Source organism: Antennarius striatus, chromosome 20, assembly GCF_040054535.1.
Source record: "Antennarius striatus isolate MH-2024 chromosome 20, ASM4005453v1, whole genome shotgun sequence".
Lineage (NCBI taxonomy): Eukaryota > Metazoa > Chordata > Actinopteri > Lophiiformes > Antennariidae > Antennarius > Antennarius striatus.
In genome coordinates, this window is record NC_090795.1 from 4,275,987 (window position 1) to 4,302,359 (window position 26,373).

General features: G+C 45.9%; 2 protein-coding genes across 8 annotated transcripts; one reads left to right on the forward strand and one right to left on the reverse strand.

The window, feature by feature from the left end:
- Window positions 1–361: 361 nt before the first annotated feature.
- On the reverse strand, window positions 362–10,229 carry eef1a1l3 (eukaryotic translation elongation factor 1 alpha 1, like 3). Of its 3 annotated transcripts, none has more exons than XM_068304559.1 (8): window positions 7,555–10,229; window positions 2,317–2,407; window positions 2,057–2,236; window positions 1,689–1,985; window positions 1,454–1,604; window positions 1,078–1,334; window positions 769–1,003; window positions 362–677 (listed from the first exon to the last, which is right to left on the reverse strand). In XM_068304559.1, exons 3-8 carry the CDS (start codon window positions 2,234–2,236, stop codon window positions 574–576), a joined length of 1,224 nt encoding a protein of 407 aa, XP_068160660.1. In that variant the 5' UTR covers window positions 2,317–2,407; window positions 7,555–10,229; the 3' UTR covers window positions 362–573. The 3 variants fall into 3 exon arrangements, with proteins under 3 accessions (XP_068160660.1, XP_068160657.1, XP_068160659.1); XM_068304556.1 differs by having other exon boundaries at window positions 2,317–2,462; XM_068304558.1 differs by lacking the exon at window positions 7,555–10,229 and having other exon boundaries at window positions 2,317–3,589.
- On the forward strand, window positions 3,821–26,047 carry fam49bb (family with sequence similarity 49 member Bb). 5 transcript variants are annotated; one of them, XM_068304560.1, is made up of 12 exons: window positions 3,821–4,318; window positions 10,237–10,324; window positions 17,531–17,610; window positions 18,277–18,398; window positions 18,727–18,832; window positions 21,459–21,598; window positions 22,529–22,606; window positions 23,950–24,066; window positions 24,155–24,234; window positions 24,319–24,445; window positions 24,526–24,596; window positions 25,206–26,047. In XM_068304560.1, exons 3-12 carry the CDS (start codon window positions 17,538–17,540, stop codon window positions 25,267–25,269), a joined length of 978 nt encoding a protein of 325 aa, XP_068160661.1. In that variant the 5' UTR covers window positions 3,821–4,318; window positions 10,237–10,324; window positions 17,531–17,537; the 3' UTR covers window positions 25,270–26,047. The 5 variants fall into 5 exon arrangements, with proteins under 5 accessions (XP_068160661.1, XP_068160666.1, XP_068160662.1 ...); XM_068304565.1 differs by lacking the exon at window positions 3,821–4,318 and adding an exon at window positions 6,702–6,825; XM_068304561.1 differs by lacking the exon at window positions 3,821–4,318 and adding an exon at window positions 12,363–12,484 and having other exon boundaries at window positions 10,244–10,324.
- The last annotated feature ends 326 nt before the right edge of the window (window positions 26,048–26,373 follow it).

A 26,373-nucleotide genomic window follows, 5' to 3' on the forward strand; every position in this document is an offset into this window, starting at 1 on the left:
TAATAAAGTCCCAACTATCAGTGCATCTGAAAAGTCCAACTCAAGAATTGAGATGAAAAATGCGTATTTTAAAATGTTTTTAAATTATATTAACTTTAAGCTAAAAAGGATAGAATGGCAAATCCCATCAGTGCTCCATGTTTCATTTACTGCTTTAGGAACGTCATCGCGAGTTCAGACTTCCAAATTTAACAAGAATCCTATGCATGTGATTGTACATTTTCATTAACTTGTGACCCTCTGCAGTCAACACCAGTGGTATGTTCTTGTTTGTTAAAAACTAAACCCACTTTCACACATCTTTCACCTCACACTGGTTTAATCAACTTTCAAAAAAAGGACAACATACATTTACAACATTAAGACCAAGTTTCAAGAATGCTCGGAATATTTATTTCGAAATTCAACCATTTACATTTTAACTAAACATCTCAATCCAATTCTACATCTTTTGGATTTAACCAACACAGGAACAATTGTATTCAAAATAAATATTTTGTGTAACACAAAACACATCTAGCCAAATGAAACTGTTCTCAAACTGGTCGTACCAGAAATACTGGTAACAAAAACTTATTTACACACTTGGGCTCTGAACTTGGACCCGTGGTCCTTCTCCACCGACTTAATGACTCCAACCGCCACGGTCTGCTTCAGGTCTCTTGCAGCAAAGCGTCCTGGGTAAAAAGCAAAGTTCACAGTCAGGCGTTGCAGAAAACGACATGGGTGGAATTTGTGGTGATAAAAATCAAGATTCCAGCGGCATACCTAAGGGAGGGTATGTGAAGAAACTCTCCACACACATGGGCTTGATGGGAACCATCTTGACCGTCGCTGCGTCTCCAGACCTGAGCATCTGTGGATGGTCCTCCAGCTTTTTGCCGGTACGGCGGTCCAGCTTCTCCTTCAGCTCAGCAAAGCGACAGGTCACATGGGCGGTGTGGCAATCCAGGACGGGTGAGTAGCCCGTTTTCAGCTTTCCTGGGTGGTTCAGGATGATCACCTAAATTTAGGGCAAAGGCATCAAGGACAAGTGGGCAGCAAGAAATTCAAAGTCTCAATTCTAACTCGACCAACCTGAGCTTCGAAGCTGCTGACATCCGATGGAGGGTCTTGCTGGGCGTTCCCAGCTACGTCCCCGCGTCGGAGGTTCTTGACGGACACGTTCTTTATGTTGAAGCCCACATTGTGTCCTGGCAGAGCCGTCTCCAAACCCTGGTGGTGCATCTCGATGGACTTCACCTCGGCAGTGAGCTTGGCAGGGGAGAACATCAGAGTCATGCCAGGTTTGAGGACGCCTGTTTCGATCTTACCCACTGGAACAGTCCCGACTCCTGAAAGGACAAACATGTCAGCCATGCCTCACACTTATACTGCATTTTCTTGATTGGTTCCAACTCTAAAGCAAATGGCAAGGCAGCAGTTAAAATAAATTTCAAGCACCATTTCTAACCTCCAATTTTGTAGACGTCCTGCAGAGGTAACCTTAAGGGCTTGTTGATGGTGCGAACTGGAGGTTGAACAGAGTCCAGGACTTCAAGCAGAGTTCTCCCACTCATGTTCCCTTCCCTGCGTCTGGTTTTCCAGCCTAGGAACCAAGGCATCTGCGGAAAAAAATGCTTTCAATAATTAAAAAAAAAGAAAGGGGTTTCAAGTTCTGAGTCGGTACTTTTATAAATCACCGTTACCTTCTGAGTTGCTGTGATCATGTTCTCTCCCGTCCAGCCAGAAATCGGAACAAAGGGGACGGTGGCTGGGTCGTAGCCGATCTTCTTGAGGAAGCCGCTCACGCCTCGCACCACCTCGTCAAAGCGTTTCTGGCTGTAAGGAGGTTCTGTCAGATCCATCTTGTTCACACAGACTATAATCTGCTTGACACCCAGGGTGTAGGCCAGCAACGCATGCTCTCTGGTCTGACCGCTCCTCGACACCCCAGACTCATACTCCCCTTTGGCTGCAGAGACCACCAGGAGGGCAACGTCGGCCTGAAACGACATGGTCGGACAATAGAAGGGACCAACGCGTTCAGAAAAAGCCTCGTTCTGACGGGCCTTACCTGTGAAGTCCCTGTTATCATGTTTTTTATGAAGTCACGATGGCCGGGCGCATCAATTATAGTCATGCAGTACTTTTGAGTGTTGAATTTTAACAGTGAGATGTCGATGGTGATTCCTCGCTCCCGCTCAGCCTTCAACTTGTCCAACACCCAGGCAAACTTGAAGGAACTTTTCCCCATCTGTGAGAGCAAATAAAACACATCTTTAAGCAGGTTTTTAATATTAATTTGACTTTATTAAGAGGGTCTTTATTTCTCACCTGGGCTGCAGCTTTCTCAAACTTTTCAAGTCTTCTCTGATCAATCCCGCCGCATTTGTAGACCAGGTGGCCAGTGGTGGTCGACTTCCCACTGTCAACATGGCCAATAACCACCATGTTAACATGAGTCTTCTCTACTGGCATGGCTGAAGGTTGGGTTTTTTTTGGTTAATTTATCAGGCTAAATGTAAGACTTCTCAGATTACAAGCAAAATGGTCTCTGTCTTCTAAATGGATCTGGCCTGCCTCTAAAGAGAGAATTTATAAGCTCCCGATTGGGGCGCATTGAAGACAGGTGTGCTCTTAAATTAGGTTGATTAGTGGCACATGTTCTTTTGGGGAACCTTTGAGCTTTGCAAAATATTTGGCAACATAAATACTAAAATAGCTTCTAGAAAATTAATTTACCAAAGTGTTCGGGGTTTTTTTTATTAACAAGGATAGACGGATCGCTGTGAAATCAAATGTTTCAGCTTGATCTCCCACCAGTCTGCAGAGGCAGGCAGTTGTCTTTTAACCCTTAAAGCCCGACGATCACGGCGCCGTGATCTGAGCGCATGTGTTTTTAAACCCTTCTTAACTAAAGAAGTCTGTCATGTGGGTTGCTGTGGTCATGTTTCCGTGACAGTATAGATGTGAAACTTTCTTCCGGTTTTTATTTGGAGCCGATTGACCCCGGAAAACCGGAGATCTGATAATTTACATAAGAACAAAGGAAAGCGCTTCAAAGCGCTCCTTATCCACAGGCGGCCGACGCCGTGTTTCTCTCCATGTAGTCGCCATTATACAAGTGATTCACGTGATGTAAACATGTTTTGCGATTCGTACATGCTTGTCATGTGATGCAAAGACGTACCATGATTGGTGCATCTTGTTACGTGACGTAAACGTCACAATAACGCACGCCATTACGCGCACGATTTACGCTTGACGCATGCGCATTCTTACTTTGAAGCACTCCTTTGTAGAGTGGCACAAGTGACAGAAACTACATACTGTATAGTAATGTTAGAAGTCTATGGCAACCTTTTTTGAGTTCAAAATCAAATTCAATGAGCATTTTTTGGGGTTTTTATGTACAATAAAATACAATTTGTTCCACTTTCGAATTTGACTGTGTCTATTTGGGCCCAAAAAAACTCCTTCAAGAGTGGCACAAATGACACAAACTATAAAATTATGTTAGAAGCCTATGACAACCTTTTTAGAGTTCAAAATGAATTTGATCAGCATGTTTTTGGTTTTTATGTGCAATTACATAATATTTTTCCATTTCCGGATTTGACTGTGTGTGTGTATTTTGCTCCAATATGTCAATATAGTAAGTTATATGGAAATAAAAACTATCTTCATATAGCTGAGGTTGTGCTGAAGATAAACATACCAAGCATGGGTATGTTAAATCATTTTAATGTGGTATATAGAGACAAATATCAAAAGTACCAAAAAACGGCCAAAATAGGTCAGTGCTAAAAGGGTTAAGGACTCCAATGGATCACACCTGATTATCTCTAATTACAACCAGGTGTGTCATTGAGCGGTAGCAGCCTTTGAAGAGCTTTAATAAGTTACCTTTCTTTCCTTCTCTTTTTTTTTTTTTATGAGCGATGGTAGTCGGAAACTTCATAATTTAAATTTAAACTTTCGCCCTTTTTTTTTTTTCAACCGATGCCATGGGACTGACAACCGCGGAGAGACATAATACTGTAATAGGCAAGGTCAGGACTCAGTAGTAATCCGGTGGAAATGGGAAATATGAGCGGGGTCAACTATCCGGGCGGGGTCACCTTCATACTAGGAAAAGGAGCTCTAGACTCCCCTTCCGGGCTCTGAGCGTGAACAAGTCGAACGCCCCTCTTGCGTGACGCCGTAATGACGTTCAGAACCTAACCCGGAAACGGCAACAGCGATTCGCTTTTCTTCTCCTCAGAGCCCGTACCGCTGACTCCTGGCGTGGTATCCAGACGGCGACTCCCGAATCTCTCTCTCTACGAGCATCCAGGTAAAATTTAACTACTTTATCTCATCTTATACCTTCTTTTCAATCACAACCGTCACCGCTAACTGACTGCCATTCTGTACGACCCGTACTGAGTGTTAAATTATGTTCTTTCGAGGTGGAAAAAAAATGATGAATCACAAATAGTGAAATCAAGTCAACGCATCGTCAAGTCACTTTAAAATTAAAACAGTTGGAGGAATTTTTTTTTATATTTTTAGGTCACGTAGTCGCTGCACCGTTAACTTCCCCTTTTCGGGACATTGGTAGTTTTCTCTAGGTAGACGTGAGGCGACATTGCAAGCCTGGTTTTCCTTTATTTGGTCACGAATGCTACACGCTTGACCCACAACTACTGATGCTACGTTTAGCCCCGTTCATACCGCGGAGCTGCAGGTAATCTGTAACGTTACATTAACAGCAACCATAGAACGCAGGTAAAGACAGGCTGTAAACGATGCATCATTAAAGCTCCATTAAAACAAATGCACACGGTGGCAGCGTGGAGATAGAGCAAGCTTTTGATCATTAACTTTCTTATCAATGCGTTATCGAACACCGGATCACAATCAAAAGAAGAGGGTGGGATTTTTCTTTCTTCCACTATTTTTTTGACGTGAAAATTGCACAATTTACCCCTTAACACACACACACACACACACACACACACACACACACACACACACACACACACACACACACACACACACACACACACACATGTGATTTCCTTTCTTCACGGTTTCTGCAAAGGTTCTTAAAAGTGGAAGTGAAACGAGCAGAAAGGGAGATGTGATGGCGAGAGCTTCTCTGTTGTGGTCCTGATACTCCTTCTATAAGTGTTTAATTTATGCCACAGTTTTCAATTTCTTTATGCAAATGAGTTTTGCTCAACTGAGGTTATTTAGTTCACAATAGATGACAGCAGAAGTCATTTCATTTCTGAACTTTGCCTCTGATTATTATGAACTCTTTGGTCCGTAAACATTGCTTCATTGCAGAGATCACACCTACGGGACCTTCTGATTTAACTTAACTTGACATCTTGAACTTTGATCCTGTTGCTCATACATCTGACTCAGTCTGAAAGAAAAATTTAGAGTTTATAATATGCAATTTAAATGCAGCCAATGGGGTGTGTGTTCTCGCTGAGGCTTGGCCCATATGACACATCCGTTACACAGAGGACTGAGTCACAATTCCAACGTATGCTGGCATGCATATTGCAAAATGCAATCAAATGCATCCTCTAGTATTTTCAGGCAATCATTTGATGCAATATGTATTGGATTACGCTGAATCTCTTTCTGGAATGCCATTTTTGTATAGTAAGATGGTTGCTGGAATGCAGCAGCAGATTTACAATGTGAAATACTTCGCCTCTAGGTTATTTGAGTCTCCCTCATATCTTCTTTCACAGTTTCACCTTTCTCTTTGTCTATGGATCGACACACCATTCTGTCATCCTCAGTGTCGACTTGTAAATAAGGGCTGGAAAACACTCGACAAACCCCCTAAGTTGAGCCACGGCGGTGGGACCGTGAGGCAAGGTGGGACTTGTTGCACCACGTCTAGGTCTTTCTGCAGAGGTGTGGACAGATGGGATAATAGATGGATAAGACATTGAAATCACCAAGAGCTAATTCTTCCTTATTTTGATTAGCGGCACATGCAGACGTTGCTGCAGCCGTTGGGAACATTGCAAAAGAAAGGGGAACGGCTGACTTGCAACAAGATAGTGAAATCTCATGTGGAGCGTTTGGTAGGATCAGGAAGTAACCGCTGGGCGCTTTCTACTAACAACTACAGCTTGTAAGGCGGTTGCCACAGATATGGCTCATTTGACGCAGCGTCTTCCTTCATAAATCAGTTTCATGCAGGCATGGGCACGCACGTGCATTTACGCATTGCATTTTTTAAACTTTTAGACATCAAAGTTTTGGGGTTTTTTACAGGAGCATTATCATATTAAGCAGAAAGAATTCTTTTCTTCTACTTTTGTCAGTTCGGTTTTTAATTTACATATGACTTTTGCCTGTGCTTTACAACAGCGTTTGCATAATGGGTGCTCAGACATCAACAGGACAGGGGATGTGTTTCCGGAAGTCGTCGTAAAGGCCTTTAGTACAGGGCAGCATTTAAATATTACAGCCCTGGAAACAGACCTTCTATTTATCAAGTTAGAAGGAAGATTCTGTGTTAAATTTACTAAGTAAAAGGGTTAATAATAGCCACGATTATTGCAGTGGATACATTTTCCAGTGAATAAACTGTTTTGCTTCACTGGAATGTCTCCATGGAGGGGTCCAGATCCCCGCCCTCCTCGTGCACGCTCGGCGTCAACTGAGCTGCTGACTTGAGTTTGGGTTACAGCAGTCATCCTCGGTATGAAGCTCTCCTGGGAAGAGGATCCGCTCGCAGAAGGCGCCTCGTCTCGTCGAGCCATTGTTGCAACACGTTCGCCCACTGTAACGCGGCACAGTCTGCACTGTATTGCTGTGACGCTTCAGGTTGTGCGTATTTATTCTAGTGCTGATATGATCTTTGATATCAGCTGCTGCAGGGCATCTCCTTTAAAAGGGGAAATATGTTTACTAGAGTGTTTTGGAGCTGTTGGGGTTTTTTTTGCTTTTTATTTGCAGCATGTTTATTGTGTTTTTCTGATCTGTATGTGAGGCATTTACACATCTACTCCAAGCTGGTTGGATCACACTGATTGTGTTCACACGGTTGTGCTCAGCCTGTATTCTCCATACCACAGGCAGCAGGCTATGCTAGCTCAGGCGTTCTGCTTCCTGCAGAACGGATATTCATCGATCCTCCTCCTGTGGCGTCGGGCCGTTTGCTCACTTATTTGGATCAACTTCCTCGAAGTGATTCAGTCTGCTCAGCATTTCCCTCCCAACACACTGTTAACATGACTAAGGCTAAATCTGGCAGAAATGGTGAACTCAGCATTATCTAAAACCGTCTCTTTTGATTTTTGAGGCATGTAACCTGAAATGTAGAGTCTTTCTTGTTTTACAATTTATGATTTCCCTCTTCCATCACTGCTGCGTGTTAGCTCTTGTCCGTAACAGATCAAAGTTGGATTGAAATGACTTCTCACCTGGTTGGGAAGGCGAACTGTGCCCCCCCCATCCTATCTGCTTCTTCACCGGGCTGAAGCATCAGAGCCAATCTCACCACCGATGTCTTGATTTAATTATCTTGTCTGCAATCTGCTTTAACAGTCCTACCTGGTTTTAATGGCCGATCATGTCTGTAGAGCTTTTGATGAGTCTTTATACGAGGAAGCAGGAATGTAACGCCGCTTGTTACGACCACAAAGGGATTCATTTGAATGCTGCCGCGGTGCCACGGAGGTCCAAGCCGTGATAGCTTTGCGTTTGTAGCCTTTTGGCTGCGCCGCGTATTGTACTTTTTGATGTGCATGAGTCAGCATGTGTGCCAGCGTCTGATCTACAGCCCTGCCTGAGCCGACTGACTCGAGCATTCCTCTCAACTTTCTCACATCCGGCCCGTGATGCAGCCCCCATCTTGCACATAGACGAGGAAAAGGAGGCCGTCGTTTCACCTCTGCTTCTGACTCCGAATTGAATGGCTGTAAATTATGTGACCCATTCAAAAGGGACAAAAGCTGATTGCTTTGTTTGACCCCCCCCCAATCGCTTTTCACAAGTGCATGAGAAAGCTCTCCAGGCTCCAGATTTATGAGAATGTACAGTAGAGACAGCTGGGATGAGGAGTTAATCACGTCCTGCAGTTTATCTAAAAATATTCAGACCATCTTTAAAATGTGGACGATGAATTTCCTGCAGCATGCTAAACCATGCGAGATGCTCGTGTGGCCGTCTACAGATCTGGGGAGTTGTTACAGATGGCAGAACAGCATGCTAGAAATTCAGCTTTTGCATGAAACGCCGTTCTGCCCCCACACAGATCCGCCATCCTCACATAGAGTTTAAACCGTTAAATCATTTCCTTTTTACCCCGATGGCCTCCACTTGAACTGAACCGGGGGAAAAAATAGAGCTGCAGCCAAGCAATTCTTCTAAGAACAATTAACCTGTCGATCATTTCAGGAAATGGTGAAAAGAACTTGGTCGACTTCTTTCCTGCCTGAGGTTGTGTCCTTAAATGTCTTAAAGTTTTCATTTTACTGCAATGAAGGACAAAAGGACAAAATAATTCAAAATGAGAAACAACATCGCAGTCACACAGCTCTTACTTTAAAGATGTTTTTAACATTTACTGCCCCGGTTAGCAGGGTGTATTTAATGGCGATGCCCCACTTATGGATTGTATTGATTAGCTTGATGCTCTGTTGTTACATTCTGCACATGTTCTGTCTGTGGCACACACAGATTACACATGTCAGACCATATTAATTGTTTCCGTCATGTGGCAGGGTAAACTAAAACCAACCACAAAACTGACCCCCGTGTCTTTTCCGCCCCCCATCAAACTGTTTTTGCACCGAAAAAATTTCAAATTCAGCAGGAAATATTTGTTTGTTCCATTGTCTCTTATCCAATAAATCCAGTTGGTTCTTCTTAAACCCTCATTTGCTTCCACTGCTCATCTCCTCCTGTGACTTTCGAGTTTCATTGGCACAAACATCTTGTGGATGCTTCCCAGCCAATGGGGGCACAGAAAACCCTGGTCCCACACGGGGATGCTGGTTAACCGGCCTGGAGTTTTCTCCTCCGTTTAATTGTTGCCTGAAGGAATGAGCGCAACACACACACACACACACACACACACACACAGAATGATCTCATCATGTGAGTGTTTTCCCACAGCAGCACTGAGGTGAATGACAGTAATCCTGTGTGCAGCGTTAGCCACAGATCTGATGAGCACAGCGCTGATGTCTGCTGTTTACTACCGGCTCATTAAAAATTAAATATTAACGGTGGATTCTGGAAAGTTAAGACGACGGAGGGCTCAAGTAACCTTGGATTTATCGTGCCAATTGTGGATGTCTGAAATTTCATTTCCTAACAATCCCGCTCTGTAGCTCGGACCGCTAGCCCTGTAGCCTTGTGCGCTAATTCGAGGGATGCTCTGACCTCGTGCCGTGACCTCCAGCTACAGGCGTGATGCATAGCTGACTCCCACAATGCCCTTTGTTGAACGTCTGCCGTGGCGTGCGGGCGCTATCGTATCAGGCCCAGTGGTCAGTTTGCGTCTATCAGAACCAGGGATCAGCGGAGAGTCCGTCGCGGCATCGTTTTCCAGGTCAAGAAGAAGGCGGCTTCCTTATTAAATCAGCATCCAGTGGACTTCCTGCTTTTATTTTTCTTGCGTTCCACCCCCGTCCCACTGCAGGTTGGAAATGTCGGAGTCTGATCGCATTCAAGCATGACCGGCGTCGATGCCATTGCGACACATTTGTATGCAGACTGGGAAACAGAAGCGCCTCACAGTCTGCTGAGCTTCTCCTGTCAGGAAGAGTTTGTGGTTGTCATGGACTATAAGCTACTTTTGTATTACATTTTTTTATTCTAGATTTTTTTAAATACAGTCACCCGTTGATTGCTTTTTTCACAAACATAAGACTTGGAGTTATGTTGTCAAGCTCAGGAGGTAACAACCAGACTAAGTGAATCGGAGGAAGTGTTACACAATAGGAAGTGGTGTGTTGTGTTTTTTGTTTTTTTTTCTAATGCATTACTTTGTTCCACATTTGTGTTTGAATCGCTGCAAATTAGCTCACGTTTCATCAGGAGGGTGGGACACGATAGCTGCCCTGTTCCCTATTTGGGATGTTAGTATTGCCTTGTCATGTGTTTTTTTTTTTTTAACATAACTGCTGCATCATGATTGTCTCCACTCTGAGCTCGTCTGTTTTATCCGACTCTTCTGTTTTTACTTTTGCTTTGATGTTGTACCTTTTTTGCCGGCCTGTTTTCCAGAGGCTGACCTCTGCTGGAGGACTGCGACCCGGGGCCACCAGCCAGGCCGGGCCTCCCTGCTCCCAACAGTCACACAGATCCACTACTGGTAAGACCGGAGCGCTTTTAAAGGATTGTTTTGGGGATACAACAAAATTATTTTCATTTTGAACTCTTTTCCAAAGTCCAGTTTGTGGGCGACTTGCTGCAAAACTTTTTTCCACTGTGGGGGTAATTCCCATGCCGATCGGGGCTCGGCTTGGGTCGTAGGGGAAAGATTCGGCCCCCTGGCTTTAGTTTCTCACGTAGAGGAAGAAAAATAAAAACCGTTCCCTGCTACTGACGCCTATTTTTTTTTTTTTGGTTTGAAGCGTGATCTCACATTCATTTTCAGATCTGTGGTAGTTTGAGCGCAGACACAGAGTAGTCATTATGTAAGACAGGCTGTGGTGCAGCTACGCCTGTTATAGCCTCATGTGTGACTGCTGTGGGTGTACGTGTAATGCTGTTCTCGCGCAGGAAATGAAATGTATTGTGGGCCATAAAAAGAAGTTGAGTAATGTAGGTGCTTCCAGCTTCCTGTCCCCACCCCCCAACCTACTTAGGGTCACCGCTCAGCATCTGCAGCCCCGACTCTTCCTGTTCCAATGGTTCTTTTTTGCCGTTAATGATTTATTATTTATCACCTGTAGGTTTCTCCTTTTTAAACCACCACATTTGATCGTTTCAGGCTCATGTTTCCCTATTTTTTTTTTTAAATCCTGTTTGCTTACATCTCCCCATCATTTCTCCACCTGCTTGCGTGTCTGCCCATCCCTGTTTGATTCTCCACCGTGTCTCCTTGGAGATTGTTACCACGAAGACGCGGCTATCCTTTCAATTGGCTTGGCTCCGTCGCTGGAATCCTGTCCTGTTTTTGACAGCTGAGCCTCAGGTGGTTCACATAAGATCATTAAGTCAGCGCATCCACACAAGATGTGTGCGTGTGTGTGTGTGTGTGTGGGGGGGGATAATGTCGAGCTGCTATGATGCTCGATTAAGACACAAATCCTTTCCCTGAAATAGCACCAAACGACAAGCTATTTTAGCGCGCAGGCCAGCAATAGCTGTTTATAGAAAACGAGAGGGGTGCTGCGCTAATGCAGAGGGCCAGGATTCGTGTGATGTACACACAGGATGGATTAGCCCTGTTAGCCGGGGGGAGGAGGAGGAGGAGGAGGTGTGTGGAGGTTAAGCTTTTCTTGGCTCTCCTGTTGCTATGATCATAATTGGATCAGTACTGCCTCCTGCTGGTGACGAATGGTAGTGTCACACCTGTCAAAAACATACCTGTTTTGGTGCTTTACGCTCAGGGATTCCCCAACTTGTGAGACACCTTCAGAAAGCGCCAAAATAGTCAAACATATTTTTATGAACGTGGAATTTTCAACTGCTCCACTTCTTTCCTGACTCAGCATATGGCAGACGCTCCATCCCCTCTCGACCTGCCCCGCCTGAGTAGGTCATTGGAGATGATACGTCTGAGTGGGGTGTAATATGTAGAGTGGCTTGTTATGTCAGCTAAAAGCTCCCAGCTCCTCTTCAGTTATCTATTATTTACGCCGCCGGAGGGCCGACATTGTGTAACTTCCTGCACAGGTTCCCTGGAGGAGCTGCTGTCGTTTCTCTGCAAACGGCTGATAAACGTCCAGACGCTCTGAAAGCGTTTCTCCTTTCACCTGCTGTTGCATTGTGCATTTTTTTTTGCCTTACACGCTATATTTTTGTGTGGATTTGAAATTTGAATCTCCTTCATGTTGTGTGTGTGGGTTTTTTTTTTTTTAGTGTGTGCATCTTATTTATTTCTGTTTTTAGTGAATGAGAATTTACTCCACCTTAGCCCTTTGTGACCACAGGGTGGCGCTCTTGCATCACCTCTCTGCTCTGCCTCTAATCCAATGATTCTGACGGGGATCCTTGAATTTAAAATGAATTATCTTTGCCGTTATTTTATGTAAATTAGAGACATTTGAGTTAAACTTTAGCTGCTTATCATTTATTAATTTCATCACCAGCGTTGTTGTTGCTTGCAGCTATGGATTAGAGCTTTGGGAGTGGTCCCCCCTGCTCCTCTTTCCCAGCCTGGCTTAACTGTCTCCATCCACCAGATGTCGCTCCTCTCCTACTGGATGAAGACTGGTCCTCCTCAAACTGACACTCATCATCATCCTTCCTAAACCTCCTGCCTGCCCCACCCAAAATCCTGCTAGGAGGAATAAAACACTTAAACGTAGGTTTTAAAAAAAGCATAATTTTAAGTCAGGTCTTTAGAGTTTAACCCCCTTTACTTGTGGGAGGGGTCGTGCTTCCCAACGCTCTAGAGGGGGATTTAAGGACGCGGTGACATTGGTGAGTCACAGGGAGTCAGAAGGTCACTCCAGTAATGATGGTTTGGGGCTGTTTTAGCCCAAGATCTGCGTTTCAATAGGTTTTAGGAGACAGCTGCCCTGAAGGAGGGGAGGGTGGGGGGGGTGATGGGTTCTGCTTGGACACCCACCCCCTCCCCTAATAATAAATAACCCATCCTAGGAAGGAGTCAGATGTCTCTCAAGGGCAGGTCGATGAAGACTCCCTCATGAGGCAAATGTTTAAAGTTCATGCAGGCATCATGAAGAGATCTTAAGACTCTTTCATCTGCGTCTGTCATGAGATATTTCCCTTCCTGCTTTTTTTTTCTCTCTTCAATTGAAATCCAGACTTCCTGTTGTGTTTCTGTTAAAGTCTAGTCACCGCTTCGTTTTCAGTGAAACGCATTGATGTGAAATGAACATCGGTCGTCGGCGTTGCCGCATCTCTCTGCACGTTTCGATGCCGGAACGTGTGCTGGTGCGACTGAAGAGCGCCGATAAGAGCCTCTCCGTTTCAATAGAGCCGGCGTTTCGACTGAATCTTGTGTACGCGCCTGTTGCCATGGTTTCCACTTTTCATCAGGTGCCGTCCAAAGCCGAGGACGAGGCGCTTCCCCCGCTTTCATCCCCGCCTGTGATCTGCTCCTGTGGACCAACCCTGGGGTTCATGTGTTTACTGTTTACTCTGACCGGGTTCATCGTAAATTTTGAATTGGGGGGGTGGGGGGGGGTAATATCTTAAGCTGCTGGAGTAAAACGGAACAGCTGATGCCGGATGTCACTTCAAGTCTCGCCATCGGTTGCCGTCCCGCAGTCTTCCTGCGAGCTTCACTCTGATTTGCCAGAATCTGGGTGAGGGGGGCATTAGCCGATGTTTACTCAGGAGTAACAATATAGAGGCGTGGCCACTAGAACATCCAGTTCACCCCCATAAACAAACAAATGCCCCCTCCCTGTCTCTCCTCCATGTGCCCCCCCTCAAGTCTTTTTTTTTTTTTTTTTTTTTAGTCAGCTGCGTCGGATTGGGAGGAGATGTTCGAGGGTGAAGTGATGTTGAGTGGGATAAAAATGGGGAGGAGGATTGGGCGGGGAACCAGAGGGAGGGGGGGGGGGTGCACATGCCCGCCTCCTTTTGGGAAATGCTCCCCCCCCCCCATTTTCTGCCTGTCGAATCGGGCCAGTGTCAGCGAGCTCCGGCGGGTCCGGGTCCGGCTGAGTGGGCTAATGCAATGTGGCGTGTCACCCGGGAAATCTAGGTCAAGTTTAAAGCTGCCCGGCTCTGCTGCAGTGTGACGCTTGACAACCCCCCCACCACTACCACCACCCCCATTTTACACACATGCGATAAAATTCATTCAGCACCATATTTATATATTACATTTTTACTTAAATGTCATGCTTACATAAAAATGAGGCGTGCATTTCATTTCCCCCCCCAGACGCACATCATCTCAGCTACTATCGCACTCGCGCCCCCCCCCCCCCCACACACACACACACACCCCAAGCCGACTCCCAGCTCCTCCACGGCGAAGCCCACGTGACACCGCGTCTGGGAGGTGGTGGTTGAAGGGGGGGGGCGTTGTTTTGCTCCATAGTAAAGCAGTGGGGCACGTGGATCCTCACGCTGCATCCGAGTAGTGGAATGTCAGCACTCTGAACCCCCCCCCCCCCCATCCCAAGCTGTTTTTGCAGGACGTTGCGGCAGTGCTCGGTTTCAGCAGTGCCCTGCTTGTCGTGGTGGTGGGCACGGGGTTGGAGGGGGGGGGGCATTAAGAAGCAGAGCCAGCTAGAGGTCAGGCTGCTGCATGGGTGTGGCATCAAAACAAGCAGCAGAAATTTCATGATTTTTTTTTTTCCAAACATGCATCCTATCATTTGTTTTTTTTTTTTAAATCATAGCAAAGTGTCAAAATATGTCACATTTCAGCAGAAACGAATATTTTTCATTTTAAGAATTTATCTTAATGACAGGAATTTTGCTGAGCTTCACAAAAAAGACCCCCTCAAATCACATTAAACCATTAAATTTTCAATAGTGGAATTAAATATTTCTCCATCATCTCCAATTGACTTCACCCCCGAACTAATCCTGTGTTTTTGGCGCATTACCTCATCTGTATTAATGCATTCATGTGCTTTCAAGTCCTTACTATTACTGTACTCTCTCTTCATCCTGAGAGCTCGCCTCCCATTGGCTGCTGCAATGTTTTCAATGGCACTAAAATTTTTTTTGACTCCATGGATACAGTGAGCTGTTGGGTAGATCGGTGCAGCCAATCAGAGAGCTGCGCGGGCTCCTGCTCGCTAGTTTCTGCACCCCCACCCAGCCACCCCACGCCCACTTCCCCTCGTTGCGTGCACGCGATGGCTCAGTGGGGGGGTTCAAAACAACAACAAGGCTGTCGTCGGGGCTCTGGGGTGGGACCCAGGACATGCCAGCGCTCCTGGGTACCACTGCAGCCATCAGAAAGGAGGGGGTGTGTGTGTGTGTGTGTGTGTGTGAGAGTGTGTGTTGGGGGGGGGTTCAATTCCTCAAATCTCACTCTGACACAGTATCTATAGACTTCCAGCCAGCTCTTCATCCTCTCACTTCTCTCTTACGACGCTATCATGAAGCCGCCAGTTCCTCCCAGCAACACACTGTTTTACAGTTATCTCTAAAGGGGGGGGTTGTTATCAGAAGTGCTTAAAGTTCCTTTATAGAATATTTATGTACGATTTAAATTAAACACTAAAAAAAATTTAATTTGAGGAGATGGAGAGATAAAATTTAATCTTTGTGCTACACTTGAGAGAGTCTCTGTTGGAGTTACAGCAGCTCAGATCCCCGTCCTGAAAATGACCTAATTTCGCGGCTGCCGTGGAGACGCCCTGTCCCCGGCAGCTCCGCCGGCCTCGGCCCGGTCGCCTCTGGTCCGCTTGCGGCTGAACGGTGGCGCTAGAGGACCAGAGGAGGAGGAGGCACGGCGATGACTGGCAGCGCCCAGCGTCACCCAGCAGGGCGAGGTCGGTGACAGCTCGCGTCCCTGGCGAGATCGGATCAGGTGCTGCTTCTCCAACATCCGGCGAGGTGCCAGCTCCGGCACAGTCGGACATTCAGGTCACATTAGAGGAAGGGGAAGAAGACGAGACTGGACAAGGTGGGGCGGGGCCACGCAGGTGGTCGCCGGGGTCGAGCGGACAGATCTGCCCACAGGTGTGAACAGGAAACGTTTCCTCCATCCACATTTTTAGAAGTGTGTTTATGCAAATGCGAAGGAAGAAGTTCCTCTCCGAGTGGCATGAAGCACGTCGTCTGATTTGCATTCGGCTTACGTGTCAGGGTTCTCTTCCCCCGCCGAGATAAGCAGCAGATGTTGCGAACAATTTTTCTGTTTAAAGGGATTTCACCATTTCAACCAGCAGCTGCAAAAGTCCTTCGAACTCCCACTTTAAAAATGCAGCAGGGTGCAGAGTTGTCGAGTAAGGAGAAACCTATTGGGTGTTTCTGTAGAAAGGTTATATCAAAATCTTCATATTTTGTGCCTTTTTAGCTTTATATGCATCGGATTGAGATTCTTTTAAAAATAAAATGAGGCTGTTGACTTTGACTTTTGATCTGTTAGTCAAATTCATGAAGGCATCAGGTGATCTTTCCGATCAGAAGGTGTTCATTTGCTTTTGGAGCTCAAATCACCTTCATGGATCCCTTTAGAAAGACTTCCATCTGAGAAGCTTCTAATGAATGTTTTGTGTGTGTGTGTGTGTGTGTGTGTGTGTGTGTGTGTGTCCCGTTGGCATTTGGATCTAATATTGGTCATGTCCATCGACTCTTCCTCAACTCAGCTCTCTTATAAAAACTGGCCATTCATCAATAATATTTTCACCTTTTAAAATAAGGACGTGACCCACTGCGAGCTTTTTGAGATTACATGCCCCCCCCCCCATTCCAACGCTGCTTCTCATGCATTTTAAACCACATCTACCTCTGCTCGGGACTGCTGAGTGTGTACTTTGCTCTGTCACCTCCCTGTCTCCTAACATTACCTGCTTCGCCCTGACTCGCCCCGTCACCGCCCCCCCCCTCACCCGTCGCTCATCTCGGCAACATCTGCCTGCTGAAGTTAGATTTCATCATTGCTTTGCATCAAATCCCCCCCCCCCTCTCAAGGTGCGTCCTGTCCAAGTTGGTGTCTGTCGCTAAAGGTTAGATCCGTCTCAGGTGACGGAATCCGCCGCCGTTTTCGCTCTACGGAACCGCCAGAGATCTCCTATCTCGCGTCTGTTGACCTTTTGCGAAGGAGATGGAGCTCGACTTTAGGTGCTTCACACCCTCTTCTGTTTTTTGAATGATTACACGTTCAACAGGAAAATAAAATATTTATTATTGATTACCATGTGTTAATCAAAAAAAGTCATGCTGCTTGATGTTACGAGTTTAAAATGTATTGACGACATCATGACCGTCTTGGAATTTTTGATGTTTTGTGATGTGACCATTGATCAAACAATGACACAATTCTGTTTCAGCTAGCTTCCCTAATGTTTCCACACACCGTTCTCTGAGTAAATATAAGAAACAAAATGGCTTCATCAATGTTTCTGCACATTTTATAAAAGTTTAATCTGGTGTGTCGTATTATCTGACGCTAACATACCGTCTGTGAATGCTCGTAGCTGATGATGATAAATAAATGAACACTCCAAGGAAAAAAAAACAAAAACCCAATGGGTTTGGTTTGAGATGTGGTTGAAAAGCCCAGACGCAGGAAGCGTGTGTGTGTGCGTGTGTGTGTGTGTGCGTGTGTGTGTGTGTGTGACCACAGGGTCCATGCAGGTACCAGAGCGGTGAAGCAGAAAATTGGCACACGGATGCAGAGGCGTCCGAACACCTGCTCTTCTGACCACTGCCTCCTTTCATTTATCGACTCTTCTCCTTCCAACAGGTCCACCATGGGGAACCTACTGAAAGTTCTGACCTGCACAGATCTGGAACAGGAGCCCAATTTCTTCCTCGATTTCGAAAGTGAGTCTTTCCCTTTTTCTAGTAACTGCTTCTTCTGCTGATATCGATCACATGCACGTCTTAGCATAGCATTTATCAGCTCTTCTCCCCCCTCCACCCCCCGTCAGCACTTACATATTATTCTACATTCTTCCCAGCAACAGAAAAAAAACAACCCCAAATCTGACACTCGAGCGTCTGCTCTTTGCACCAGCCTGCATCTCCCGTGCCAGAATGTGTGCAGAATATCAATGGGAGTTGCAGCAAAGCCCCTTCCTCAAATATAAAGCACTGAAGTTCAGTTGCTGCACAGCCCAAAGGCCTGCAGCTCCATCCTGTGCAGTTTATTTTCTCACACTTGGCAAACCCAGACTCGTTCGTACCTTCAGAGAAAAAGTATGATCCGTGCATCACACGGATCATACTGTTTCCAGGTGAATATTGTATTTAAAGAACACCACAACAGTTGGGAAAGGTGTAGCATACTCTGAAAACAAAGGAAAAAAATGGAGAAACTGAGTTTGCTCTCAACATTTTTTCGTTTTTTTTTTTTTATTTTGCTGCTTTGTCTTCCACTCAGCCAGGAAAAGTGTGAATATTATTGAACCTTCATTTGCATAATTGAAAGTTACCTGTTTTAAACTTGCGAAGAATCTAAAATATGGATTTGGTCCTGTCCCTCTGCAGACGCCCAGCCCACAGATGCGGAGCGAGAGGTGTGGGAGCAGGTGGACGTGGTGCTAAAGGACGCTAAGAGCATCCTGGACGAGCTGCAGGCGTACAAAGGAGCCGGGAAGGAGATCAGAGAGGTACGGCCGGCGCACTCATCCACGTCCAGCTGGACCGCGCTCTGAAAAGAGGCTTCATGCCAGTGGGTTTGTCTTGATTCGTGTCACAGTGATCCCTTCATACATTTGCTTAAAAACTGTTGCTCGCATTACCCACAATGCACCTAGACTGAAGGCGGCTAATGTAACCACTAGCCTCAATCGATGACGAGGAGCTGCAGAAGTCTCGATTCGTATTTTCTCCCAGACTTTTTAATTAAGTTTGAAGTGTGACTTTCATAAAAATTCACCAAAACCTTTTTTTATCATCGACCACGAGATGAAACTTGTGTTCGTTTCTGTTTTTCAGGCGATCCAGAACCCGAACGATGAGGCGTTGCAGGAGCAGGCGTGGGCGGCTGTGGTTCCCTTGGTGGGGAAATTGAAGAAGTTCTACGAGTTCTCCCAGAGATTAGGTGCGTGTCCGTCGTCATGTCGACGGGAATCTTATTGAAACTCAGACCTTTTTAACTACGTGCAGCATTTAAACGCAAACTGAATGACCTGTGACTCGGATGCGACTGGTTTTGGTTCAGTTGATGTCTCCAAGCGCCTGACATTAAAGCCTGAAGGACGCCAGCACACGACCTGCATGTAAAAGGTCTTTTAACGCGGCGCCACGCGGACACACCCTCCATACATGACCTTAATTGTTTGCCAGCGCATCTGGGATATCGACTGCTGAGCTGCAAAAGTCAACATACATGCGACATGCACAAATAACATGCACCGCAGGCTTATATAAACACGCTTTGAACCCCCCCTCCCTCCCCATTTCGCCGGGCGTGTGGATGCATACGCCGTGCTTGCGTCGCCGACCTCTGTGCAGGATCAGACTATAGGTTGCTTAATTAGCACAGATACATGGGGGGGGCTCACGTCGCTCTGATCTCCTTATGACCCTGAGGCTGAGGATTGGGGGGGTTGAAGCATAGAGCCCTCCACGCCTCAACGCTCTCAGTCCTGTAATCCCTGTCGCCGTGGTGAAGGTAGTCAATGGGAGCGGTGGGCGGCAGCAGCTGTTATGTAAGGAAGGCCGGCTCGCCGCCGTCCTGAAGCCTCCGTTCAGCTCAGATATTTCCTGTTGCTTCAGTATTTCTGAAACCTAAATTTACTGAAGATGATCCGACGCGAAGAAAAAACTTCAAGTTGTTTATTTTGTCCAGAAAAGTGGAATCCCTGAAATATTCACTGACAAAAGAATCAAGTCTTTCCTTTTTCCAGATTGAAAACTTGTCCGGAGTAAATCTAGCCTGTTAGGCATGATGGGATGTAAGCCAGACCAAAGTCCCGCCACTCTCTGGATCCCCCCCCCCCCCCAATCCCGCCTACATTCCGCCTGCCTGCTCCGCCGTGACCTGATGAGATCAGACGCCCGCCCCGCTCAACATCCCCGACCCTCCAGAGTGTGGATCGTTTCTAAAGGCCTTAAAAGCAGCTCCATCTCAACTCCTGTTGTGACTGGGAGAGAGAAAAACAAAAACCCCTCCCGCTCGGGGGCCATTTTTAATCAGGATCGCCCTAAACGCCGGCCAAAGCAGATGGGAGTCATTACCCAACGGCAAACGAGCTCAATTTATTGCGCCGCTCTGCCAGCGCTCCGACTGTCTTCCAGAAGTCCCGTAACGATCGTCTCAAAACAGACGTCCGTCTGAATCCGTCCTGCGGGGGTCACGCTGACGTTCCCCTCCCTCGATGTAATCATCGAGAATCGCAAAAAGCACATCTGAAATGAATTTATCGGCGCGGCCTTATTGCTTCAGACGTGCTCGTCTAGGTCGTGTCATTATTGAATCTTCTCCCCTCTCTTCATCTAGATTGGATCTGAAATGCTGCACCTTTTATAAAGAGACCCCCCCCCCACCAGGGTGTAAAAGTTTTGTTTATTTTTGAACCGGCTGATATTTTACTTCCATAATACCGTTTTCTGGGAATCCGTTGGCTAAGTTTCACTTGATCTTTTCCTGGTTTCCGTGCCGACGCTCCTCAGGCGTGCTTTTAATGGCTGGACTGTGGGCATGCTAGGCTAGGTCGCGTACCCCCCCCCCCCCCCCCCGCGCAGGCTTTGTGTTTACTTACTGCCAGGGCAATGAGCGTAATCCCCCTCCAATGAAAATCCCCACCATTATAAGACAATGAGATAATTAGGCCCATGTCTCATCTGCATCTGAACAGGAAAGCCCCTACCCCCCCCCCAACCCCTCACACACACACACACACACACAACCTCCCCCCATGGACTCGCAGCGGCCTGTGGGCAGTTATCTGTCCGTGTCTTATCAGAACGCTTCAGCCGCTGAGTGGCGTTCACATATCTAAGTGTGGTTATCGTGGTGGGTGGTGGTGGTGGTGGTGGTGGTGGGGGGGGGGGGTTGATATTTAAAACCCCTGTAGCCAAATTTTAAATTATGCTCAGCGTAATTAAAATTGGCTTCGTAGTTAAGGGCTCTGAACATGAAGCACCGTTTCCTGTTTTCTGTTCCGGTGTGTGAAGTGAACACTGACAGGTGTGAAAATGAGATATTGATCAGATATTTGGTTTTAATTTACCGTCATCACGTAATGATCAGTGGAGTTTTTAAGAAATGGTTGTTTTAAAACGAATGAATTGAATGTTAGAAGATGACGAGTTCGATGAACGTGAAGGACAATAAAATATCTAAAGGTCTAAAATCGTTTGTCACGGCTGCATCAACGTGTTTTAGTTCAAATATTTTTAATAGAAATCATTTTTCTATTAAAAAAGCTGAATTTTATGCCTCTGATTTTTGTTTGACTTGAAGAAATCACTTGTTGTGAAGTAGATTTTCTTTCTGCCTCTGGACCAAACACGACATTCTGAATATTTGTCTCCTTTTTAATCATTTGATTTGATTATTATTTTCTGTTAGGGTTTATAATTCTGTTGATTTTACGACCTGAATCTTCCTCCCTCCGCTGTGCTTCACGTGTTTCCTAATCCGTTTGCTGATGTTGCGGCGATGATGCTGAACGCCGCCCGTCTCACGCAGACGCGTCCCCTCTTGTCTTCCCCTCTCGCAGAGGCGGCGCTGCACAGCCTCCTGGGAGCTCTGACCAGCGAGACGTACGACGACACCACCCAGCACCTGGAGCGGGAGCAGGCGCTGGCCAAGCAGTTCGCCGAGATCCTGCACTTCACGCTGCGCTTCGACGAGCTGAAAGTACGACCCACGTATCGCCCCGCAGACCGCTGCTGATGGTTTAGCGTCACAGTTAGCATTCATTAGAATTACATTCGATATGATCTGGTCAGACAGGGGATGAACTGGTGCTCCTGCTCCCTCCCGCTTAGAAAAGTAAAAAAATAAATAAATGTGCCCCGTCACCCCTCGGGCGACTTGCAGCGACGCCCCAATTAGTGCCCAGCACCCAGACTGGCAGAATAAAAACATGACAGCGGGGGGTACAAGGTGGCATACCAGGCCTTTTCATCCATTTTTCACACCCGGCCGCAGCTTCTGACCTACATAATGTGTCTGCGTGGCATGCGGCCCCTCCCTGGCGGACACAGGCTGCATACCGACCTATTGTAGCGGGATTAGCTCGCTGCCCGTTCCGTACAGGATTGATGGTAATTAGCTGCATGATGAGCCGTCGGCGCCGGGCGGCGTCTGATGGGAGGTCATCGATTGGCCGGTTTACGTTTGAGAAAGTTGATTTTTACCTGAGTCTGTGTGTTAAAATAGTATCAGACCCAAAGTTTCCACTCCTTTTCTCCACTTTTATGAGACCTTTGACTCCCTCGTCACAAAAAGATACCATTCACATCCTGAACGTAGCGGGAAAATAGCCAAATATCTCCTGACAGATCGAGCAGATGTGAGGAAGGGGTGAGCGTCAGAGATTTAAATCCGCTCCAGCAGATACTTGTTTTTTTTTTTTTTTGTCTCGACGATCTTTTTGTGTCGTTTCTCCCCAAAGCTACGTTTCTGCCTTGTCGGCTAAAGTATCGTGTCACGATGATAGCGTGTTTGATCCGGAGTCGGCCGTCTGCGTGTCTGTAGGTGACACATCCTGCAGCACTAAGAAACCTCCGTTCCTCCGCAGTATTAACATTCATTTCTGCTTCCTTTTTTAATTTTTTTACACAGATGACAAATCCTGCCATTCAGAACGACTTCAGCTACTACAGGAGAACCCTGAGCCGAATGAGGATCAACAACGTACCGGTGAGGACGCTGGGATTAAAGGAACCCCAGACCTGCTTTTAATCCTCAGCAGTTTCATTTCAGATCTCAGCAGAAAGCTGGGATGGATTTGAGCTGAATGTTAAGACTGTTAAAAAAAACAAACACAAATTTTTTTTGGATTACAAGTAACTTTTCCGTAATTATCATGTTAATGTAGGTAGAGTAAAGGTGGGATCGATAAAAGTTTGCAGACAAATGGAGTTTGAATTTTTACCATCGGGGTCGTAAAACCATGAGCGTTTAATCGACCTAAAAGTCCGACATGCCAACAAACTTTAAAACCACAAATAAGAGAGTTAAGTGCTGCCAAAAGGAAGCAGCTCTCTCAATTCTGTTTACGCGCCGCTTGATGTTTCCTGTATTGATCGAAGTCAAGTTGGGTAATGTGAAATTCAAGCACCCCGTCCCGTTTCCTCCGTGGCCCCCTCCAACAGATTCGCATCTTGATTCGACAGCTTCAAATGACATCTAAAAGGTACTCCGATCGGAAAGGTTTCATTTTCTCAGAACCAAATTGCGGCGTTAGCCAAACGGACCCTAACCCATTAGGACCTGAGACCCCGTGAGCGACCCCCACCCCACACCCCCCACCGGCCGCCATCCTCCCTCTCAGCTCAGAGCTGCAGCAGCAGTTTAGTCGGCGCTAGAACGACCGGATCATTCAGACATCTGAGATGAAACGTCTGAGCTTGTGTCATTGCGTTCCGAGCCCTTTTGGAATTTTTTCGGCAGATTATTCACATGCTGTCGTTGTTATAAATAAAAGCAGGGAAAGTTTGGATTGTTTAAATACGCTGACAAATTTAGAACAGGCTCTTCAAGAGACGCCTTGTTCTTTGTCACCTGGCAGGCCTTTTCATTGTGTCTGAGTCTGAATCTATAAAGCAGCGGGACGCGTCGGACGAAACCATCAAGAGCAGCGCAGCTCAGTGACGTGATTTATGTCCCTGCTTATCAGTCAGGGCTTGATTTAATGATGTGGCTTTAATGTGAACCGAGATCTGGTGGTGACAATTATACAGAACAAATATACAGCAAATAAAACCAGATCAGAATGTGTTCTAACAGCAGAACGCGCCACAGGAAGGGGCTGGATGGTTTTAATGAATCTCATCGGTCTCAAGAAGTCTTCAGGGTTTTTTTTGCAACCTTTTGGTAAAATATTGGTGGAAATATTGTAAATATAGATTTTACACACACACACACACACACACACACAAACGTAGTACGTAGAGTCTGGTTCTGCATCATAACATAAACTTTGATCTGAAGGAATTTCACAATAAGACCTTTTTTATTAAATTTTTTATAATGTTCTCCAGGCGGAGGGTGAGAATGAAGTCAACAACGAGCTGGCCAATCGGATATCTCTGTTCTACGCCGACGCCACGCCCATGCTGAAAACATTAAGCGACGGCACGACGAAGTTTGTATCGGAGGTGAGGCACGACGGGAGAACGAGGTGAACCTTTACAAACGTGTTCTGTGAAAGCGTCGTCTCAGTTTTGTTCTTCTGCCTCCTTGCAGAACAAGAACCTTCCCATTGAGAACACGACTGACTGCTTGAGCACGATGGCCACCGTCTGTAAAGTCATGCTGGAAACGCCGTGAGTAACTTCCTGCTCTACAGCCACGCGGCAGAAGCTTCTTTTTTCACATCACATCTAAATCTCCACTTCGCTTCCTTTCAGGGAATACCGCAGCCGGTTCACCAGCGAAGAGACGGTGTCGTTCTGCCTGCGGGTCATGGTCGGGGTCATCATCCTCTACGACTACGTCCATCCCGTAGGAGCTTTCGCAAAGTCGTCTAAAATCGACGTGAGTGCTTCCGCCTCAGCTTCAGTCATGCCGCTTCGCATCGCTCTACGTGACGCTGACAGACTGTTTCCTGTTCACAGATGAAAGGCTGCATCAAGGTCCTTAAAGATCAGCCTCCCAACAGCGTAGAAGGCCTTCTCAACGCTCTCAGGTGGGCGCTCGTTGAAATCGAATCGTGTTTTCAGCCCAGCGTGTAACACGATTACAGCGACAGCCTGGCGGCAGCCGTCCGGTCGCTAGCGAGAGCGCCGCTCGCGTTGAATCGAATAATGCCGGTGCGTTCAGGAGCAGCAGACGCTCCGTACAGTCCCGCGCCGGTTTCAAGGCCGATGACTCGTGACTCCTCGTCCTCCTCAGGTCTCCTTTACTTTAACTCGCTTCACCCGACAGCAGCAGCTGTTCAGGCAGACATCACATCTGTTTCTCCACCGGTGCCGGGGCCCCATGTGGGCAACAGAGCGACTTAAAGTTCTTCATTTTATTTTCTACCAAACGTAGAATAATAGACTTCTAATACTTTTACCTTTTGAAAGGCATTTCTTTTCAGAGAGAAAATTGACCAATATTACAAATATATGTCATGTTTTAACTGTAACAACCAAATAATGCAGTAGAAGAGGTGTTTAAAACTCTCTTCTTCAGTTTACTGTATTGGATTACCAATGGAAGTATAATTTTCTACAAATACTTTTCCTGCATCAGGACTTTGGATACTTGCGGTTGTATTTTTTTCATTCTTGTGTTGCTGTCTCCTCTGCAGGTACACGACCAAGCATCTGAATGATGAATCAACCAATAAGACTATCAAGAGCATGCTGCAGTAGGACCGAGCTGCTGCTGCTGCTGCTACTACAACTGCTTGCCTCACACCCTGCTGGGGAGGGAAGGGGGAGGGGGGGGAATGCCACTCTCCTGACTGATGTCGGTGCACAGAATAAAAAACTTTTAATTTTTTTTTTGCTTTTTATTTTTTATTTTCTAATGGAAAAAGAGCCACAGCTCTGCCATCTTTTCTAATGCAAAATGCTACTGCCATTATGAACGTCTTTTTCCGTGCCAAAAAGATGTTGCTGGGATGCGACGTGTTTTCCGTAGAAGGCCATGCTACAATGGCAGCTAACGAAAGCGTCACGCATCCTCTGGTGTGTTTTTTTTTTTTTTTTTGGATGTGTCTTGTTTCCCTACGTGAGGGACTGGAGGGCTTTGACTTGAAAATTTAAAAGAGAGATATATAGAGAAGTATATAATATTTTTGTTTGATTCGTTATTTAATATTACATCTTCTGCATGATGAAAATGTCTTTTTCCTTATATTTAAAAAAACCCTAAATGTTCTGTTCAATGTGTTGGCTAAGTCGTTGCATTATTAAGTGTTTTGTTATTGAGATGGTACTTGAAATGAGATTTAGAGTACTGTTTTTATATTTTTTATAGGTTTTAATTTGTGCATATCTTTTTTTTTTCATAGTTGTGTTGTATTTTTCATTTGGAAAATTTTAAACTGTGATGTGTGTAAACTCTGATTAAAGTTGGGCGTCTGTACTGTAAATGGACAGTATGATGTCTCTAGAGAAATTAAAAGGAGAACTCTTGTTTTCTACACCTCCACGTGTCTCGTTTGGTTTTCTCTCCCCATGAAAGTTTTATTGTGAAGTTTTTCTCTCTTGAAGATGAGTGTGATACATATTCTCACACTCAGCTGGTGAGGAAGAGCATGTTAGATCTGACGCTGTGATAAAACAAACCGGATGATACACGCTGAGGAAATGCAGTTTCTTTGAAATGAGGTTTCTCTTACATACGCTACAGATGAAAGTGATAACTCTCACATCTGTATGGTAAATATGCAGCTAGTTAGCTTAGCATTAAAGAATCAGTTTATTGTTTCAAGCCCTTTTTTTTTAAATCCCTTCAGGGCAGATTTTTTT

What these genes read in the sequence shown, in the direction of transcription:
- eef1a1l3 (XM_068304556.1), bottom strand. Translation starts at nt 7,750, where the DNA reads ATGCACATCAAAAAGTACAATACGCGGCGCAGCCAAAAGGCTACAAAC. An exon ending in TGATCACAGCAACTCAGAAG is followed by an intron (nt 1,605 to 1,688) that starts GTAACGGTGATT and finishes TTTTTTCCGCAG; the next exon opens with ATGCCTTGGTTCCTAGGCTG. An exon ending in CTTCACATACCCTCCCTTAG is followed by an intron (nt 678 to 768) that starts GTATGCCGCTGG and finishes CTTTTTACCCAG; the next exon opens with GACGCTTTGCTGCAAGAGAC.
- fam49bb (XM_068304560.1), top strand. Translation starts at nt 17,538, where the DNA reads ATGGGGAACCTACTGAAAGTTCTGACCTGCACAGATCTGGAACAGGAG. An exon ending in TTTCTTCCTCGATTTCGAAA is followed by an intron (nt 17,611 to 18,276) that starts GTGAGTCTTTCC and finishes GTCCCTCTGCAG; the next exon opens with ACGCCCAGCCCACAGATGCG. An exon ending in CCGGGAAGGAGATCAGAGAG is followed by an intron (nt 18,399 to 18,726) that starts GTACGGCCGGCG and finishes TCTGTTTTTCAG; the next exon opens with GCGATCCAGAACCCGAACGA.